Source organism: Poecilia latipinna, unplaced genomic scaffold (genome assembly GCF_001443285.1).
Source record: "Poecilia latipinna isolate Pla-1442-1.1 unplaced genomic scaffold, P_latipinna-1.0 Scaffold538, whole genome shotgun sequence".
In the NCBI taxonomy this organism is placed as follows: Eukaryota; Metazoa; Chordata; class Actinopteri; order Cyprinodontiformes; family Poeciliidae; genus Poecilia; species Poecilia latipinna.
Genome location: NW_015113154.1, coordinates 159,225 through 179,921, shown reverse-complemented (window position 1 = coordinate 179,921; position 20,697 = coordinate 159,225). Strand labels below are relative to the sequence as shown.

The 20,697-nt window shown below is 39.4% G+C and overlaps 1 protein-coding gene across 2 annotated transcripts in view; it reads left to right on the top strand.

The window, feature by feature from the left end:
- Positions 1-19,917, top strand: part of vdrb (vitamin D receptor b) — a 30,307-nt gene extending 10,390 nt beyond the window's left edge. For both annotated transcript variants that reach the window (XM_015041101.1, XM_015041100.1), the window contains exons 3-10: positions 4,111-4,258; positions 6,039-6,169; positions 7,564-7,760; positions 9,318-9,417; positions 9,889-10,069; positions 12,660-12,811; positions 15,141-15,257; positions 15,434-19,917. In XM_015041101.1, the coding sequence (XP_014896587.1) occupies positions 4,113-4,258; positions 6,039-6,169; positions 7,564-7,760; positions 9,318-9,417; positions 9,889-10,069; positions 12,660-12,811; positions 15,141-15,257; positions 15,434-15,687 (1,278 nt within the window). In that variant the 5' untranslated portion in view covers positions 4,111-4,112 and the 3' untranslated portion in view covers positions 15,688-19,917. The remainder of the gene's footprint in view (positions 1-4,110; positions 4,259-6,038; positions 6,170-7,563; positions 7,761-9,317; positions 9,418-9,888; positions 10,070-12,659; positions 12,812-15,140; positions 15,258-15,433) is intronic.
- Positions 19,918-20,697: the final 780 nt, after the last annotated feature.

The following is a 20,697-nucleotide window of genomic DNA, read 5'->3' as shown; positions in this document are numbered from 1 at the left end:
GTATCTTATAGAAGACAGAAAGTAAAACATCCAAATATTTTAAACCAGGCATTACAGGGTGGTGGGTCTAGTGACGTTTGTCAAGGAGGGACATATTTTAGCTCTTTATTCTGTGATTCGGTTTCAAATTTAATTTATTTAAAACTGGCATTGTGGGATGCTGCATTTTATTGAATCAAAGCAGAGGATTTGTAAAAAAAAAAAAAAAAAAAACCAAGATTGCAGCCCAGTGCTAATTTCCATCTGAGTTAAACATGTTAACTGTGTTGCTTTTCAAGGCTTGTTATTGATGATTTACAGTCTCTCCAATTGTGATGAATAAAAAAACCCCAAACAAATCAGACTAGAAAGCAAAAGTGGTTTTCATTCCAGTTTGAATTTGTTAACCAAGACGTTATTTACTTGTTGCAGAGATTAGCAAATGGTTCCTATCCCATTTTTCCCCCAGGTGTTCCCCCCATGAAAAGTTTTAAAAAGCTAGAAAGCCAGGCCTCTGAGAGCAAAAACACGTGGATTAAAAGTAGGTGTTAATTAAGTTTTACGATTTTTTTTTTTTTAAAGCACTGTATGTGCACATGCTCACTGGAATTGCGTGAAGGATTTTTTTTTTTTTTTTCAATGCCACACCATAGGTGTTGCAGGGGTGCACGCTTTCACAGAGAGCAGGCACTAAAGCACATATAATTTATTTTATCCATTTGGTGGATGCTATACACTGGGCCTTACCTTACATCTGGTTACTTTACAACTTGCAACAAAATGACTTTCTATCTCTATAAGCAGCCTTGTGCACTGGAGGATGAATCAAAATGAAACTAAAACTCCAAATGCTGGTCTGGAAATCATTTCACTGTCGAGAATCCTATTTACCGCAAGCTTAACAGTGTGCTGATGTTTTCGTTCCCCCAGTTACTTGCCCGCCAGTCGAACGTAATTTGGACAGTCTAAGGTTTACTGACCTTCGATTCAGCAGCACACAATTTTGACAATAATTGTACTGTTATGTTTCTTGCCTTCTTTGATTTAAAATGTGCAGAAGCTCTTTAGGTGCTTTGTTCATAACTATGTTTTTAAAGTAGACAAAGAGTGGCAAGTTATGAAATTACTCATCTGTACTGTAACCACTGTAGAGACAAGAGGACCTTCTTCAAAAAGCTTGTGCGTCATGACAGAAATGAAAATGGCAGAGCCGTCTTTAAAATGAGTGTTCACTTGGTTAAGATTTTTACATATTTCTTCTAATACAAGTCAGGTGTGTGAGATAAGCTACCTTCACAGTGTCATTCTGTGAATGTGAACGCACCCATCACATCCTGTTTGAGCTGATTGGATGTCGTGATGAGGATCATAACAAAAACCACGTGTGTTGGTCTTAATCTCTGCTCTGGTTCTTGGCTGAACAGTAAAGACTCAGTGGATTGTCAGGAGAATAAAAGTACCTTGTATTATTGTCACTCTTTAAAAAACAAAAAAAAAAACAACCTTTATCAATTAATAGGATTTTGCACAAAGACAAAATCAAAAAATTCTGCAAATGCTGTAGTTTGCTAATTACCAGTATATGCACAACTCACACTGTTACTGTTCTTAATTGTCATATAATATGATACTACATACAATAAAATGGAAGGAATATTTGGAAACATTACCAGTCAGTTATTTGATTGTGCTTTATAGCGTTTCAATAATATGTGAATCAGTCAAGAGAGAGCTTGTTTCGAAGCTGGAAAAAAAAAAGAGTTTTATTCTGCTTTCCCTTTGGAAGACCGGAATGAGTATACATTTAGTCTAATAAGCTGTTGCATTATTTAGAGCTCTCTCAATTCTTCTGCACATTTACTGTAATGACCTGTCAAGGCTGAATGCAGTCAGAAAGGACCGACTTCAGCCGTCATTCAATAATAGACTAGAGTAAATAGGTTTTTTGGTTCACAGTGACTGATGTTTGCTGTGAATGGATTGCTTTAGGGCAGTCTAACTGTTACAGGATACTTTATTATTAAGGTTTATTCCATTTATACCAGTCAGGTATTACAACATTACACAATAGTGAATATTGATTTGTGACTAGTATGGTAAATGTGGTAATTTGATACTCAAACCAACCACATACAGCTTTCTGTTGTAGAAATGTAAGACTAAGTAGCAATTTATTACCTCTCCATACACCACAATAACTCCCAAACACTTAACATCAGGAAATGCCAAACAACACTGATGTTGTATCCTTAATAGTAGCGTATCCATAAAGCTCAAATGCTTCAAGATATTAAACATTGACTCTTATCTAAACTAATCTCTTTCTCAGCGAAATAAAAGGTTCTCCATTTGTCACCCAGAGGGACATTTGGATCAATTACTTGTGTAGTCCCAAGCATATGTCCCTAACCTTTTTCATAATTATTGTTTAATATAAAAGGGCATCAAGTGTTTTATAGACTGAAAATGGTGAGAGTTTTTAGTTTTGACTCGTAAAAAATACAGGGGAAAAAAACAAACTGTTTCTCAACTATATGAGCTGCCAATCATGGAAATTCATCTGTCACCCCTAAAAGCTCACCAAAAAAAAGATACAGTTCCTGTAATAAAACTGACTAACCTGACACCTAAGAAAGCATATCTTAATATCTCTGAAAATAGTGAAACAATCTCAACAATATCTTCAGATTTTGGAACTAACATGAAGATGCAGAGTTAAATTTCATGATAAATCAAAATTCTTAAATACTTTTTTTTTTTTCCAACGATAATAAACTGTAGGACAATTTTCCGTCCCCAGTTTCCTCTCTGATGCATCCCCAGACATAGACGTTAGACACTTAGCCAGAACAATTGTCTGACTAAATGTCCATAGCAAGAAATGGGAACGGAAAGCATTTAGAAAATATTCTAACCCTTTCAGTAATTAATTTTAGTTGATGTCCGAAATGCTGAGTCTCTTCAGCCCTCGTAGTAGCCTTTCCAATTTTAGTATTTGTTTGAATCTCCTGGACCTCTCTGGCTCGGTAGCAAAACCAAACAGTCTGAGAATTACTCTGTGGTTTGTTGTTTATCAAAGCTCTGTTCGATCCATCAGATGAATTCCCTGGACAAGCATTTGCAGACATGCAGCAGTTGTGCAGCAACACATGTATCCGATATTCTTGGTTGAAACATGTGGTGTGCATTTCAGCTACTGCAGAAGCTTGACCCACTACGAATAATGACGTCTGTGTTTAAAAAATGTAGTAACTAGACCCTTTAAAGTTTTAATAAAAAAATGTGTGGCCGGTTCATAGGATTTACAAGACTTGCTCAGATTTAGCTGTAAAGGCTTACCACTCGGTTTTCTAATAATCCAAGCTGCAAAACGACAACAGACTATGCTGAAGCATTCACCTTGATCCTTACTTACTCTTCTTGTGAGCATTATTATTGGACGTGAGTGATGAAAAGCTGTGTCAAATTATCTTGAATTATTCAGCTGGCTCCTTGCAGCATTGGCCTTTGATTTATTTGCAAGTTTGTTGAGTGTTGCTTTAGTTACCATGGCCTTCCACATCCCCCTCCTCCTCCTTCCATCATTTGCTCGACTTTCACTGCAGTGAAAGGGACCAAAGAAAGAAATGAGAGAAGCTTTGTGAAGGACAGTGATTGTTTGTTTATGAGGATGTTAGCCTTGTGGTGACATGTTTTTTTTTTCTTCTTCTTCCCATCACGTGGCCAAGTTTAAAAGGTAATCGGAGCACTGTGTAATCAAATAGAACCCAAATCCTGTTTTTCTTTTCATTGGGGGGGGGTCCAAAGGAGAGTTTTTTCCGTTTGATTCATACAGCTTCGGTTCTGCACCCTTGGACAAAACCACTGAAGTTGCGTTGGTTTCCAAAGGGCAAATTGGGAAGTTGAGTCACACACAGCTTGGTTGGCAAGGCAAAGCAATGTTTTTTTTTTTTTTCCTGTGCGTGTAAGAGTTTGTAGGTAACCTTGATCAAGTCGAAATTGATTTTTCTCTGTATTGCAATGGTGGAGCGTTGACTAGGGTGTGATTTCTTTATTTCCAATTAAGACACACGGCGTATAACATTTTTTTTTTTGTTAACACTCTCCTGCTTTTTGCTGCTTTCTGTTTAGTGATGGAGCCTACCGTTGTGAGTACATCCACCGTAGCCCCTGATGAGTTTGACAGGAATGTGCCACGGATCTGCGGCGTGTGTGGCGACAAGGCCACTGGCTTCCACTTCAATGCCATGACCTGTGAAGGATGCAAGGGCTTTTTCAGGTATGCTAATATTCAGTCAAAATCTGGCTTAGTCTCTGGTGGCTCCTGGGATCGCATATATGAGCTCTATGGAAAAGGAGTGGATTTTTACTGGCCTTACACAAACCAATAAAATTTTTAGAGGGGAAATAAAGTACAATGAAAAAGAAATGTATTAAAAGATGCACAATACAATTAAGTCAGTACATAGGGTACTCTGTTGTGTGGATGTCTGAAGAAGCCTCTGTTTTTCTGGGGAAAAAGCTAACCTGCTAGTAAAACAACCTCACCACTGCCGTTTCCTGCTGCCGTCGGTGAGTCAAGACTTGGAATTGCAAGCGTGACGAGCATTGATCCATATCGTTTCGGAGCTTTGCACGTGATTCATCTGAAACGTGCACACGGACGGGAATGGGTCTCCTCCCTGCTCTGACTGCTGGCGATGTTATGCTGCAGGATAACTGGGTAAGACTGACTGCAGTGCTTAAGAAGCCAGAGGGGCTCACCACAGCCCTCACTTAGGGCAGAGCTCCACTGTTGTTGCCATATAACACAGAAAAAGTTTCTTTTTTGGAGATGATGAAGTCGCTAGAGAATCTGAAAGTTGCCAAATATAGTGACGAGGTGAATAGGTTTGCAGCGGTGCTTTCCCTCGTCCTGACCACAGCCCCGCTCAACCCCCTCTGTTCACCACACTTGGCCGTGCCCCTCAGTGTCAGCGTTCACTGCCCACTTTGTAAGAGTTTTGCTTTCACAGTTAGTTTCACTTTAAGGGCAATTTAAAGTTGCCAGCTAATCTGTCATGCATTTTTTTGGACAATCTAAGAAAAGCTGAAGGCCTGGAGAAAACTCTCATGCACAGCAAAGACCTGCAGACTCCCTCTGGAAATGAACCCAAAGCCTTGTTGCTGTGCGGCAACTGTACTGACCCCTTCTTTCTGCTCCCTGACTTGGAAAAGTTTAAAATTTGAAGCAAAACTGGAACAATTTGTTTTCCTACGTTTTGTTTTGAAGTATGTGCGTCTGTTCTGTACATTTGCGTCTGTTCCTCCCAGCAGTGTCGGTATTCAAAAGGAAAACAGAAAAAAAAAACCCCCAAAAAAACGGATGTTTAATAATGTCCTTCCTCGTCTCTCACATGGCCTTCGTTTGAACTCTCATAAAGCACGTTCATCTGTGTTTCAGTTCACATGGGTTTATAGATGCTCATACGTTCGTGTGACTAAATCATTACTCTGCGTCACTATTTTGCTCAACTTCTCTCTTACCCTCAGATTCCTTGGCACATGTCCATATTTGTACTTTTTTTCTTTTTAATCCTAGATCTCAAGGACAAAAATATCTATTTCTGCCGTGATTATTTTTGTGCAAAACACTGTGAATGTGTTTCCCTGTTAATAAAGATAAAAATAAATAGTAAAATGAAATGTATTCTCTTTTTACCCAGGAAACAACGTATACGACTCTTCACAACATTGCTACAGTCGTCTGTCACAATAAATTTTGACTTGAGACTTTTGAAGCTTGAACATGGAGAAAAGGTTAACTCTCTGAAGAAGTAGCTGTAGGATCTGAATACAAATGCACTCACGTTTCATTTTTATTCGAGACGAGTTGAAAAGCATCACGTTTTTTCTTCCACTCGACAATTACGTGTTACTTTGGGTGGCACTATCAGTGCACACACCGCACTTTGTTGTAACGTGACAAAAGGTGCAAAAAAGTTCAAGGTTTACGATAACTTTTGCAAGGAACTGTAGACGTATTTTAGTAACCTTTGAAACTTATGTCATTTATTTAGGCGCAGCATGAAACGCAAGGCCTCCTTCACATGTCCCTTTAACGGCAGTTGCACCATCACCAAGGACAACAGGCGTCACTGCCAGGCATGCCGGCTCAAACGCTGTGTGGATATTGGCATGATGAAAGAGTGTAAGTGGGGAAAAAAAACCCGGTGACCCATATTTTTTTCAGTGCATGATTCAAACCCTTGCAGCCAGAATTTGTTTAAGCTGATATTTGCCAACAAGAAGTTTTCAAGTTTCCTTCAGTTTGATCCTCAATAGTTCCAAACAGCCGTAGAAACACTGTAACTCTTAAAGTAGGGGGACTTGTTTAAATTTAGTTGCTGGGTTATAATTTTCTCTTTTGATTATTGTGTGGCTTTGTTAATAGATTATCTGGTTGGAAACTTGAGCTTCTGTGTTGTAATTTGCCCAACATGCTGTGTATAAATAAAGTTAATACCAGGGTTTGATCCAAGAGCAGCTTCCCACCAAAAGAATGTAAAGAAATATGTTTCCTTACTGTACTTCCATTACATCAGATCCGATTTCTCCAGAGGAGGGGGGAAAAAGGCAAAGAAAATAAACACCCTTTTTTTTAGGCTGTACAACTGGTATACGCATTCATCAGGACTGGTGGGTGGGGGGGACTTTTGTCTGTTATGTAATCTTTCGACTCAGGTTAAGTACCTCTGGGTCTTTGCCCCTTTTTAGAGTGTTTACATGCTTTGTTTAAACAAGTAGAGCCTCTCGGCATTGTGTAAAGTATTCCACATCTGAAGTTTAAACGCCTCATGTGTAATCTATCCTGGCCTCTTCTCGCTACAGTTTTATGTTTGTTTTTATAGTCCGCATATGGCAGGCACATCTCGTCTTGTTTTCTGCTAATATCCGGATATTGTCCAAAGTTCTCTTTTATGCAAATGGTCTCAGCCTGCCAGGAGAATGTTTTTATTTATTTTGTTTTTGTTTTGTTTTTTCACCCTCCACCTTTTTTTTTTTTTTCCTCTGGAAGTGTTGGCAACAGACCTTACAGTAAGCTTTATGTGAACAGGAGCCAGTGATGTGGCTGTTACTGTTGCAAAAACAGCAGCATGTTGTCAAGAGCCGGCTCTCTCTCTGTTTCTGTGAGCTAATTCAGCGGCTAGAACAACAAGGAGCAAACGGAACAAAGACAATGTGTTCGGCTGTTCGGTGCAGCAGGGGTCTCCATATAGACCCATCCCCTCCCATTGTCTTCCTCCAGAGAATAACAACCTCCTTTCACCCAATGCAACATAAACATGCCTGTCATCCCAGTGTCGAGCCCAAGTAATGCTCCTTTGAACGGTTTTTGATATTTGGATGGATTCTGGTTTTTTTTTTGTTTTTTTCTGGTTATTTGTAATTTATCATCCATTGGTTTACCTGACCTGTTTGGTTTTTCTTCTGTTTTATTTGTGCTATTTTTACCCAAAGAAAACATTTTTTTTTTTTTAATCTGGAAGTTGAGTTTACTCTGGGTGTAGATTTCAAATGTCCCTCTCCGTCTTGGCCTTGCAGTCATTCTGACGGACGAGGAAGTGCAGAGAAAGAAGGACCTGATTCAGCGGAGGAAGGAGGAGGAGGCACAACGCGAAGCAGAAAAGGAAGCACGGAGACCGAGACTCACAGATGAACAGAGTCACGTCATTGCCATGCTGGTGGAGGCACACCACAAAACATACGACGACTCCTACTCTGATTTCTGCCGCTTTAGGGTTGGTGTCTCACTTGATTTTGCTCTACATCAAATCAGCACAACGCAGGGCTAAAATGTGCAAATGACAAAGACTGACTTTAGTGATTTGCCATCTTGGCTTTCTTTTATTTTGTAGTCATAACACTTTGACTTTGCACTAAAATAATCCTGTGAACGATCACTTGAATGATTTATCTTCTTCAATACTATCCACATAAACCAGAATCAGGCCTTTCATTTCTGTCCCCTCATCCACTAAACTTCCTCTCATGTACATTCTTGTGACTTTTTATCTGCGTAAATACAAGTGCATCTGAGAAGAATATCACTGAGAAGATAATTATTTCTGTACTTCATCAGCATCGATTCAGAGGGCTTATGCAAGCTTATCGCTGCAATGAAAATATGATAGAAATAATAATCACAGCCTGACGAATATTGTGAAGCAAAGCTTGGAGGAGATTCGCAAGTCGTCGACCGCAACTAAATTCAGTAGCTCCTTTCAGATGATTCATTCTTTCGTTAATCTTTGACCAAGCAAAAAAAAAAAAAAAGTTGTAGCTTTAATGGTTAGGGTGTCGTTTAAAAACTTAGCTTGTGTTTGAAGCACTTAATGTATTTTTACAGCCTGTCCGAAGACGACTACACAGAGTTCAGGCAGATATAGGAAATTTTCCAAGAATACCAATAGAAAGCATTGAATTGGCTCCACAATCTCAGTTGGATAATCTGAAAGCGCACATATCCCACAGTCAACTTTCATGATGTGAAAAGACAAAGGAATCCCTAATGGGGCATTAATGATTGCATTTTTAATCCAGCACTATTGTGTTGGGCTTGATAAGTCGCCATACACGGATGTATCCAGGACATGGTTATATTTTTAATGCTATAAGAGACTCTTGAACCTGAAACTTGTCAGAAGTGTCTTACTTGGACTAATTAAAATACGGCTGCACAGTTTCTCAAGGGTCCCATATTCACTGCTGGAAAACTTTATGGAGATTCTGTTTTCATTTTCTATCAGGACGTGGCAATACCTGCTTTATTGACTATTGCAGTACTGTGTTTGATTGGAGTGCAGACTCGCCAGACATAAGTCCAATAGAGTATTAGTGTCCAAATTCCCTCCCTAGGGGCTGCTGTGCTTCATGTTTTAAATTGTTCTTTGGTTCATCCCATCTGACCTTTGAGTGGGTCATTAACGCATCTCTGCACAACTTGACCACTGAGAAGGTAATCCTACCAATTGACTGAGACGTGTTGGAGCAGGAAGACTTCCAAAACATGCTGGGCTCCAGTTCTCGAGGATTGGAGGTGGACACGTCTGCCATATAGAAACTATGGATACTGACGAAACAAAAACGACAGAAGTCCAAAAAAAGGCAAACGATCTGAAGACTGGTGTTGAAGCAGCCTGTGTGTGATCACTTTTTAAATCAAATTACTGAAATAAATATTTTCCTGATGATATTCTACTTTTTTTGAGACACACCTATATGAATTAGGCTAAATGGCAAGGGAAGGCCGTTTTTGTGGTTGAGCTTTCATAAAAAGGCCTCCCTCTCCTGTGCAGCCTCCTGTGCGCGAGGGCCCAGTGACGCGAAGCGCGAGCAGAGCTGCCTCCCTCCACTCCTTCTCTGATGCCTCCTCTGACTCCTTCAGTCACTCTCCAGGTAAAAAGCTTCACAAATAAAAACACTTAGTTTATCCAGCAATGTGACTCTTTTTTTATTTGAATATTCTAAAGTTATATCATGATATCTAAGGCAAGTTTGAGAAACATAGTTTCATTTTCCAGTTTGCTTTTCTTGTTTTTTAACTACATGGTGGATTATGCCGTTAAATTAGCCTGCAGTGCTGAGAATCCAGGCAAGCCCCTTCGAATAATAAGTACCATGCAGACACCTGACTCCCACTTGTAAACAGCCATTCATTAATGCATCCATCACTAATGAAGAGAAGACGGCTCAAGACATGGTCCGAGCTTGTACAAACGCACAGCAGGCAGGGGTCTCCATATGTTTTCCAAGCTGCTCTCGGCAACTCATCAGACCTCTGCTTATTTATTTCCTAATCATCTACGTCTCGTTGTGCGTCTCGTTATTTTAACACGGTGTTAAACATGAACTAATTTGTCGCTGCAGAGTCTGTTGACACTAAAATGAACTTCAACAACCTGCTGCTGATGTATCAGGAACACGGCAACAGCCCGGACTCCAGCGAGGAGGAAGGCTCCAGCTTCTCGATGCTTCCCCACCTGGCTGACCTGGTCTCTTACAGCATACAGAAAGTGATTGGCTTTGCCAAGATGATTCCCGGTTTCAGGTACGACTCTGTGTGCGTGAAGAATATCTTTAAGCTCAATTAAGAAACGGCGTTCAACTTGCATTACCATTCACAGGACTTTTTAAAAATATTCACACCCTTTGAGGTGTTTTTGACTCAAAACGACTGTAAATTTGAACGTTTATCATTAAAGGTGACACTAAATGGCCACGTCGTGATTAATGACGTGTTTTTTTTTAGAAAGCAGAAAAGTGTGTTGTACATTTGTGTTGAAACTGCTTTAAGCTGTTACCTCTGAATGCAGTTGTGTAAAAGCCATCACTGTGCATTTTTAGCATCGACACACATGCTAGAGTTGATAGGAAGACGGATGGATGGAGCTGATTACACACAACGGTCTACAATCCTGTAAGTCTGTGTGCGCAATCCTGAAAGAAAATGCATCAGGAGCTGCAAGTGACTTGAAACTGGGCCAAAATTCACCTTCCAACAAGACAGGAATGACTTAGATTTAGGTATACACATGTTGAAATGACCTAGTCAAAGTCTGGATCTTAATCCACTTGAGAATCTACAGCAAGACATCAAAATATATGTCAAAAACGTTGATATCACAGATGCTTCGCAACCAGACTGACGGTGAGCTTTAGTGAAATGGGTAAATGAGCAAACGTTCTCAAGTATGTGCAAAGCTGCTGAAGGCGCAACACACAACTTTTGCATTTGCAATCTCAATATAAGACGGGGAACAAAGCACCGACTCGGACGGAGGCTGAAATCCATACATGCATTACTTTTTAGATCGTACTTTTTTTTTTTAACAGTTACAGTGTATTTTCTTTCTTTTTTTTTTTTTTTACACATTCATATTTGTGCTGTTCTATCACATTAAACAAACATTTAGGTTTATGCTTATAGTGTGACAAAGTTCAAACAGTGAATACTTTCGAGCCGTAAGGAATATAGCAATAAAAGCGAACGACTACATTGTGTAACAGAATTGTTGACGGTTTTGTTTTTGATTCCCAGCTGTGAACGTTGACCTGAACAGTACAAGAAGAGATAAACTGGAAGGAGGACTTTTACTGTCTATAATCTATTTTTCTTGATTTTATTTTTGTTCATTTGTTGTTTTTTGTTTGTTTTATTCTGACATACTTAGGAAAACAAAACTTTTGCTTCCCTAAACCTTTGGAATTGCTCCTCGTGTTAATTTATTTGTAAAGTTCATGTATTCTTATCTGAAAGTGACATTTGACACACTTTTGAAGACTTTGCTCACATATCTTTTCTGCCAAATGAATTGATTTTATGCCATAGTGTGACATGTAGCCATGGTTTAAAGACCATGGCTACCAGATTAGTGATGTATTGTAGAATGCCTCACAAAATGCTTCGTCTCGTAACACAGTAGGCATTTCTCAAAACCGTGCTGCAGTTGTGACTTGTAGGTAGCTGTCCAAATGTCAAGAGTCAAAGTTTCCTCCTACGGTTACACACACACACCCCAAGTTATGAATCTGATAAGAATGTTTTTGAGTAACATCAGGAAATGCAAGAAATACTGACTTATTTAGATCTGTCCGTGGCGCCTTAAGGCTCGAAGACAAAAAGAAACGAGATGGACTAACGAAATAATATACAAAATGTAATGTAATACAGTGACTCCCAGGTAAAGTATTGAAAATATAATTTTTTTCAATACTAAAACATGCTTCCTTTGAATGTAAAAATGGATCACGTTCTTTGACGTTTCTTTTTTTTTATGTTTAGTAAAACTCAGATGAAGATTAGGGACATGTGCTTTGACGCATAAATGGGGATAATCTTATAATCCCTCCATCTTATCTGGTATTACAAACCAAAGTCTTGATGTATATGTTAATGTTTTTTTTATATATATATATTTACTCTGTTCCACGTTGTTTAAAGAAAGCCAAAATTAGAATCTGTAAGTCGCTGATCGGTGCATTGACACTCTTTTATTTAGTTTGTGCAGCAAAGATTATTTTCCAGAGGCTGTTTTTGTTATCCTCATGGAAACTGTTTCTTCTGGAGTGTGTGTGTGTGTGTGTGTCGGTGGGTTGACGGGGACAAACCCAATGTGTGTCAAAGGGTCAATTCAAAGTCAGGGCAGAAACAAGCCAGAGCCTGTATGTTCCTAAAGGTTTTATAATAGGTAATGGACGTGAAAGATCACCTTAGACATGTTTGCCCTCTTTGAATCTGCTTTCTAATCCCTTTAACAACACCCTGGGTCCTCCTCTTGACGTCTCCAGGCCTCGGCTCATAACTCCTGTCGGTTCATTAGCAATATTTAGAAATATTTTTGAAGGAATTGTTGTTGCTGGATGAAATGTTTTAACTAAGCTAAATCCTAGACGTAGCAACCTGTGTGTGTGTGTGTGTGTGTGTGTGTGTGTGTCAGCTTGCAAACAAAACAAACAGTCACACGTTATCTTTGAGAGTCCTGAGTATCCTTGAACTTCAACTGCATTTCAAAAATCAAATTGCAAAAGAGCTGTAGTTTTTCTACACCAAACTGATAAGGTTTGATATAATTAGTAGTAGGTTTCACAGTTTTATTAGCCAACTCTGTCTGAAGTAAACCATGCTTCTTTTATTCCAGGGAGCTCACTGCAGAGGACCAGATTGCTCTGCTCAAGTCCAGTGCTATCGAGGTGATCATGCTGCGGTCGAATCAGAGTTTCAACCTGGAAGACATGTCCTGGAGCTGCGGTGGGCCTGACTTTAAATACCAGATCAGTGATGTCACCAAAGGTCAGTCTGAAAGCTGCTATATTTGATTTGTCAGTTTGACTGCTCTGAAGACGAGCCACTGTTCAGAGTTATTTACAAACTAATGCATATTAGAAAAAAAAAAAAAAAAAAAAAAAATAAAAATATATATTTATATATATATATATATATATATATATATATATATATATATATATATATATACATATATATATATATATATATATACATACATATATATATATATATATACATGTATATATATATATATATATATATAAAAAAGTTAAGAATGTTGTTGCAGGTATCTGTATCAGTCGTTATAAACGATACACACAGCAACCGGAAATGCTTAGGTGTTTACTCTTTTGGGACAAAGGTGATAATTTAGTTGTCTCTGCATAACCAGTTTTGCATATCTTTAGCCCTTTGGGCATGGCTTTCCTTTACTGCTCAAGCAGGATCTCTTTCTGCGATCACGTAAGGAATGTCACTCCCGACCTACTCCTCGTGCAAAACAACAAGTGTATGAACCAGCAGGAGCTGTTGTGCTCTTATCTGTCACTGAGGACTTTCGGTCACTGAGTGTTTGTCAGAAACATGAGAGAACCGACGTGTTTTCTCGTGCACTAATCAATAGCGTGTGCATTCTGTACTCTTCACGCTTTTGTGAAACATTCACAAATGGTGGACTTGCAGAAAAACCTCTTTCAATACAGTTTGAGAAAAGAAATACATGCTTTATGAGCGTTTTTCTGGATGCTTGTAATGTAAGAAAATTAAATGTGTTTTTTTTTTTTTTAAGATTGCTTAATGTAAAGTAGTGGTAGTCTCAGAAAGGCAGGGAACTTGATCTTTTCAATTCTGTAGCATTAAATAACAATATACAGCATTTTGCTTCATAATGTTAACCTTGGCTCTTTTGTCTCCATTACTTGTAGCATTTTACACTGACCTATCTGTACTGAGTTAAAATCTGAGCTCTGTGTCTGTATATTTATGTCTACTGGGCAGGTAAGATGACCTTTGCAAGATATTGTTTTTTATTATGTCAGTGTATTTGCATAAAAATAATGTTTTCATGACATAGCCACTCATTTAAAACTGAAAAGCAACATCTATTCCTGCTGCCGCTAAAATATTATAATGCACTCCATATTTCTGTCATAAAACTTGACCTTTTTTTATTTATTTTTAATTTTAATACATAAACTAAAGCAGGAATATAAACTAAAGACATTCTGAAAGTAGCTGTGGTTTTCAAAAGCTTATTTTGCAGAATATTTGACCTTTCCGCTGCTCAGCTCCTTGGAGGATCATAACGGCCTCATATTAGCAGATTGATTGTAGCTTGCCAACTGCGATGGGTGGCACTGCTTTACTTTACAACCCTTGGCTCTTCATGTTTTTAGTGAGTGGATATATTTCCACAGAGACAAATTTGTCTTATTTGTAAGTGAGGAAAAAGTTGGAGTGATATTTATTCATTTTTTATTTATTTATTTTTTTAGCTGGCTGACCAAAAATGGGCAGAAACGAGCAGGGGAGGGGCAACGTTGCATGTAATGGTGCAACGTCAAATGCTTACGAGATTTATTGATGCCAGTAACCAGCCCATGCTTGATCAAATCAAACTAAACATACAGTGGTGTGAAACAGTAATTGCCCCTTCACATATGTTTTTATGTCAAACATAACCTGAGTAGATTAAAATTAATTTTTTTTAAATACTAAGAGTAAAGACGATCAATACTCATTGTAAAAATTAATTATTAATGGGGATTATTCACATCTTCTATGTTCATTTTGTGCAGCCAGAACCAGTTGGTGCAAAACTTCAACAAAACACTTAAATAACCCCTATTTGAAAAGTAGGCTGAAAGATCTAAAAAAGCAACACATCATGTCCCGATTAAACTAACAGGTGAGACACAAAGTCACTGACATCTTATCAGTCTGGCTTACGAAACCATTTCTGAGGTTTGGTGATCTAGCAAAGCACAGCGAGAGCCGCTGTCTACAAACGGGGTAAACATGGACCAGCGGATAAGCCTCCCCGCAGCGGTCAGTCGACTAAAATTTCTTCACATTGACGACCCCCATCTAGGAGGTTACAAAAGAACGCTGAGCAGCATCTGAAGCGCTGCAGGCCGGTGTGAGTCTCGTTACACCTGGCATAAAACCAGCGCAGCATTTCAGGGAAAGAGCGTCTTTCCGATCGGGACAACTTGCTGTAATGGATGGAGCCACGAACGCCGGTGTCCGACAGATAGTCTCGCGGAAGAGTGCGTGCCATTAGTTTGTGATCGTAAACTTCACCAGATTGTAATTACATGCTCGTCTCTTGTAGCGGGCCACACCCTGGAGCTGCTGGAGCCTCTGGTGAAGTTCCAGGTGGGTCTGAAGAAGCTGAACCTCCACGAAGAGGAACATGTGCTGCTGATGGCCATCTGTTTGCTCTCTCCAGGTACTGTGAGGAGAGGGAGAAAGGCGTGTTCTGTACGCTCTGCACAGGACATAGAAATATTATTTGTTTCATCCTCGTTTCTGTTTGCTTTCTATTCCTGCTCGGTCACCTCTGGAACAACCGTAAATATTTATTTATTTTTTTTATTTATTTTTTTTCCCGGTCATCCGACGCAGACCGTCCAGGTGTGCAGGACCACACGAGAATCGAAGCTCTCCAAGACAAGCTGTCGGAGACCCTGCAGGCCTACATCCGGCTCCACCACCCGGGCGGACAGCTGCTGTACGCCAAGATGATCCAGAAGCTGGCCGACCTGCGCAGCCTCAACGAAGAGCACTCCAAACAGTACCGCTCACTGTCCTTCCAGCCGGAGCACAGCATGCAGCTCACTCCGCTGGTGCTGGAAGTGTTCGGCAGCGAAGTCTCTTAGAGCCCGCCGCCGAGAACCTCAGCGGCGGGGTGCAAAACGGACAGAGAGAGCCGAGAATGTGCTGGATGGACTTTAAACTGACGTGGGTTACGGAGCAAGTGGAGCAGAGAAAGTGTAGTGCGTGTGTGTGCGTGCGCGTGTGCGTTGGTGTGCGTCTTCATCTCTGTAACGTCTGAAGAAGTGTGTCTTGTTGCAAAGGCCGAGCTTGTGCGGAGAGCAAGCAGATGTTAAATAACAAGGGAATGTCATGTACTACAAACTAAGCTATCCACAGGACATTTGCCTATATATCTATATCCATGTTTTTCTACTTATTTAATTCAAACAGCTGCTTTAAGATGCCTGGACATTTTGTTGCGTGCACGTGTCGTGTGCACCCAACTTTTCACAACAAGCATCCTCAGTTATACATTTAGCCATTCAGTTCAGCTACCTCTTCGTTTTACTGGGTTGTTTTATAACTACATCACCTCGGTGAAAGAGTCACTTTCACACAGACAGTTTGGATACCGCACATTTCTAGTTTACCAGTGCAAAAGCAGTGCCTGCACACAACTTTGAATCTTTGGTCATCTTTAAATAGTGTTTTTTTTTTATTTTTATTATTATTTTACTTCTTTCCAAGGCAACATATGAAAATGACTGTGCACAATTTAAACACATGCCTTTCAAACTTTCACCAAAGGTATGGTCAAATAATCTAGAAACGGCTTTCATTACTGCTGCTCCATGGTTTGCTTTCCTCATGCAGCCGCTCTGCAAGTTGAGTCTAATGAAGGAAACTATCATCATACGGATTTATACTGCAGAATCCAGAGCATTCTCTGTGATTTAGCAAGGTTTTTTTTTTTGCTAGGACTTTAATAAGGTGGCTGGGTATGAGGTGAGAATTAGCCACTAGTTGCATTAGCTATTTTTACACTGCTAATTATTGATCAAACTGAGACCTCTTAATGGCTTGTAACTTCTCAAAGTATCTCTGATTAATCTATGGTTTGATTGTTTATTTCTGTGTTTATACATACTGCTATCTCATATACTCTAAGCACTGTTAAGCCACCACCCCCCTGCATCCAGTATATTATCACAGATGTTTAAAGGGCTAACATGCCAAACCTAACTGGAACCGTAAGCGGAGGCCAAAGCTGGGGGCCTATCTTCTTGTTTATATATAGCTGCATACTTTACTTGGACTTGGCATAAATATGGAAATAATTGCAATAGTTGTTTTTTGCGCGTTTCGTGTCATTTCACCTATAGAAAAAAGAAAACCAATTCCATGAATTGTTCCTATCCAGTATGCCGTGAGCTCAGAGGGTGGAGAGCTTGGGAAGCTGCTTCGGACCTCCACAAAATATCACACCCCTTTCGTTTCTGACTGGGAAGTGGATTTTCTAGAATGTCCGAGGGCCGGGTGGTTGCAGAGGTGCTGTGCACCTCCACAGCCTGGCCCTCCTGTTTGATGTTGTATGCTGCGCAGCCCTCTAGTGGCTGCATCCTGTAAATACCAGGTATATATATATATATTTACATATATATTAAAAATATATAATGTCTCCCGCTGTACATAGGGCTACAAGGATCCTGAAGACTTTTTTTTGTTTGTTTGTTTGTTTTCCTGCCCCAGAAAGAAATATGCAAACACAATTTGATTCAGATTTATTAACACTTTGTTTTGAAGCACTCTATTCTGTGTTTGTTTGTTTTTTTGTTTGGTTATGTCCTTCAGTAGGAAAGATCAAGAAACGGCTAAAACAGGGATTGCTTGTGTGTTGGACTGATTATCATCTGTTTGGTGTGATTTCACTTTGCAATGTACATTTTTAGTAAGAGGATAAGCTGCTCTCAACATATAAGCCATATAAATTGCCAAGTTACACCTGCTATATTAAAGTACATCGAACTGATGACTCTGGAGACCCTCGGAATCATCATGTCCTTAGCTAAAATGGTATTTATGAATGACTTTAGGAACATAAGCTTGTATATTTATAGGAATCTGCCTCCTCTCTGCTGTAAGTCGCCTTTGGCTAAAGCTTCACCAGACAGCATCTAACGACATATAAACTAAACTGCCAAGAAACTTAAGCATTTAAGAACCGAGGCCAGTGTTGTGAGGCTACATGTGGGGTTTAGGTTTGACCTGTAAAGATGACATGTCCTTTTAAGCAAGGCTCCCAAAGAAGTCATTTTCACACTTCTCTACAATAGCAGTCCATTTAAACACAGACAAATTTTGCAGACAAATAAGTAAAAGGAAAGGAAAAAATGTATTTTTGTCTATTTAAGCTAAGAGTGAACCACCACCCCATGTCCAACAAACAGGACCCTAGAAAAGTCTCCACACTTCTTGAACCTTCGGATTTTTGTCGCGTTACAGACACAAACTTTCACTTGTTTGATTTTATGAGAGAGACCAACACAAAGTAGAATATATTTGTGAAGTGAAAGAAATTATTTATTTTTTTTTTTTTGATGGGAAATAAATTGGTATTGAACCCCCTAAAAAAAATCCAGTGCGCCTGTATTTAGCTTGATCCATTTCCCATCATGTCCCTCCTCAGCATCAAGCGAAGAAAGACCTTACCACAGCATGATGCTGCCACCACCATTTTCCACCTACGAGATGCTGTGTTCCGGATGCAAGTTGTTCGCCACACATGGCGCTTTTGGAAGTAGGTGGAAAAAGTAGCATTTTGGTCTCAAGTGATAGTAGCACCTTCTGCCACATTGTTTGCTGTGTAATTTCTTTCCACTTCTCAATTGTGTGCTATTTTGTGTTGGAAAAATAAATTCAAGTTTGATATTGTAACTTGACAAATGTAAAACAAAAACAACAACAACAAAAAAAAACAATAAATAAAAGATACAGTGGGTGTTTTCTCTTTCGCCATTGGTAGGTAAATGTAACTACATGAGGAAGATGGCGAAGGAAGAGAGCGCCCAGTGTTGTAGAGGCGTCTCCATGTAACAGTTGTTTCTTTGATCGGTTCAGCCCAGATTTTTTATTTATCTTTTTTTAAATCCTCCTCACTGACGAAGACCGTTCCAAGTCACTGTGACTTTGTTTCAGTCACTGTGACGCTCTGCGAGCCGATAGTCGGGGCTCAACTTTCAACCAGCTTTCATAGCACAAGTTAAAGCCGCCCTTCAAAAGAAAAAATATTAAGTTTAACTTTTATTTTCTATTTGATTTGACGTGCCCTACAAACGACCCTGCTGTGATTGAACTTGTTAGGGGTTGAAGCTCGATTGTGTTTAGGTAGTACCACTCGTGTGTGTGTGTGTGTGTGTGTGTGTGTGTTTAGTGTCAGTCTAATGAAGGGTGTGTGGGGGAGGAGGGGTTATGATGTGCTTGGTTACTGAACACTGGCTTTTGAAGATTTGAAAGTCTCCATGTTCTTTTTTTTTTTTTTTTTCCCATTTTGTATGTCAATGTGGGTTTGATTTGTTTCTTCTTTTTCTTTTTTATTTGAGATACAGTGTTGATTTGTGTGTGTCTGGTAGCGTGGGAGGATCAGCGAATGTGTAAGTGCCACAGGGAGAGTTCCCTCCACACAAGAACAGGGTAACAGAGGAGTTGCACTTGTGGATTTGACAACCGAACAGGAAAGCTCGCAAGGATGTATTATAGCCACTAATTAAACACTAAATAATTTTTGTGCTCAGTACCACATGGCGTCAGGGGGGAGGGGAGGATATCCTCTTTTGTGCCATTAAATGTCTGATTATTTTCTTTTACTTTGTCTTTTTCTCTTATTTAATTTCCCTCAAATCACACCAATACAGTAAATGTGAATATGGTGCATCGTCAGAGATTCCTGTTTGGTTCTTTTTTTTTTTTTGTGATTAGGCTGCTCAGACTCTGTATAGATTTATTTTTTAAGAACAGCATCATAACACAGTAACGATGCCTGCGAAATACATACATTAAGGTACACTATCACCAGCAAGCTTTACAGTTTCCTCTCTTGTTCTTGGGATGTTTTTATATATTTTTTTTCTTTTTCTTGTACAACTGTTGCCATTACAAATCCTGTCTGGAATACAAATGTATATTAACGCCGAACTGTCAGCCATCTTCCACACGAAGGATTTAAAGTATTTTGGGTTTTTTTTTTCCCTTCTGAACAGCCCTTGTAATGGAATTGACATAAATGTAGTTCTTACAAAAAGGAGTGTCCACAATGGATGCATATTATAATCTACCGGAAAAAAAAAGAAAAAAAAAAAAGAAAACCTACCTCTTTTTAGCTCATACATTGCTTTAGCATTAAGGATTTAAGAATTTGCCTCTGTTTTTACTTTTTTAAATATTTGTATTCATGTGGCTATTTATTGCTGTCTAATGAGTCACACTTCAATGATTACCTCAGAGATGTCTCACACATTTGGGAGAGTCCAGCTAATGAAGTCATTCATGGTTTTTGTCATTTTTACAATTTTTATTTCCTCTGAATTAGCAATGCCTCACCCCCTCCCCTTTTCTTCATGCACAAAATACCAGGACTGTATTTTTTTTAACCAGTGCCTGTACTCTGACCATCTGCACTCTGGCTAGGATGAGGCTGCATTCGCTCAGGTTGCAGCATTCTTATCTGCATCGTCGTTTCTTTTAACTGTCTTTATAACGACAGTCGCCGACAGGATGCCGTTAATCTTGCTGATATCTGCAGCGTCTTCCCGTCGTTTTTAAAGGGGGGGAACTAAAAGAGAAATGACCGGAGTGAGTGCAGCTTTTAAGAAAACAACAACAACAACCACCACAACCACCACCTGACGGACTTTGCAACAGAAGAAGAGAGAGTTTTCTTTGGCATAGCTTGAGCTCTGTAACGCATGTCTGTTTTTCTAGTCTTCTCCTTCAACCTTTTCCAGTATTCTGTTGCAAAGTCCTTTTTACAATTCCCCACCAAGTTGAAGAGAAGAGGGGAAATCCTCAATATCCATGTAATGCTGCTTCTTCTTCTTCTTCTTCTTTTTTTTTTTTTTTTTGTCAATTTTGGGCGC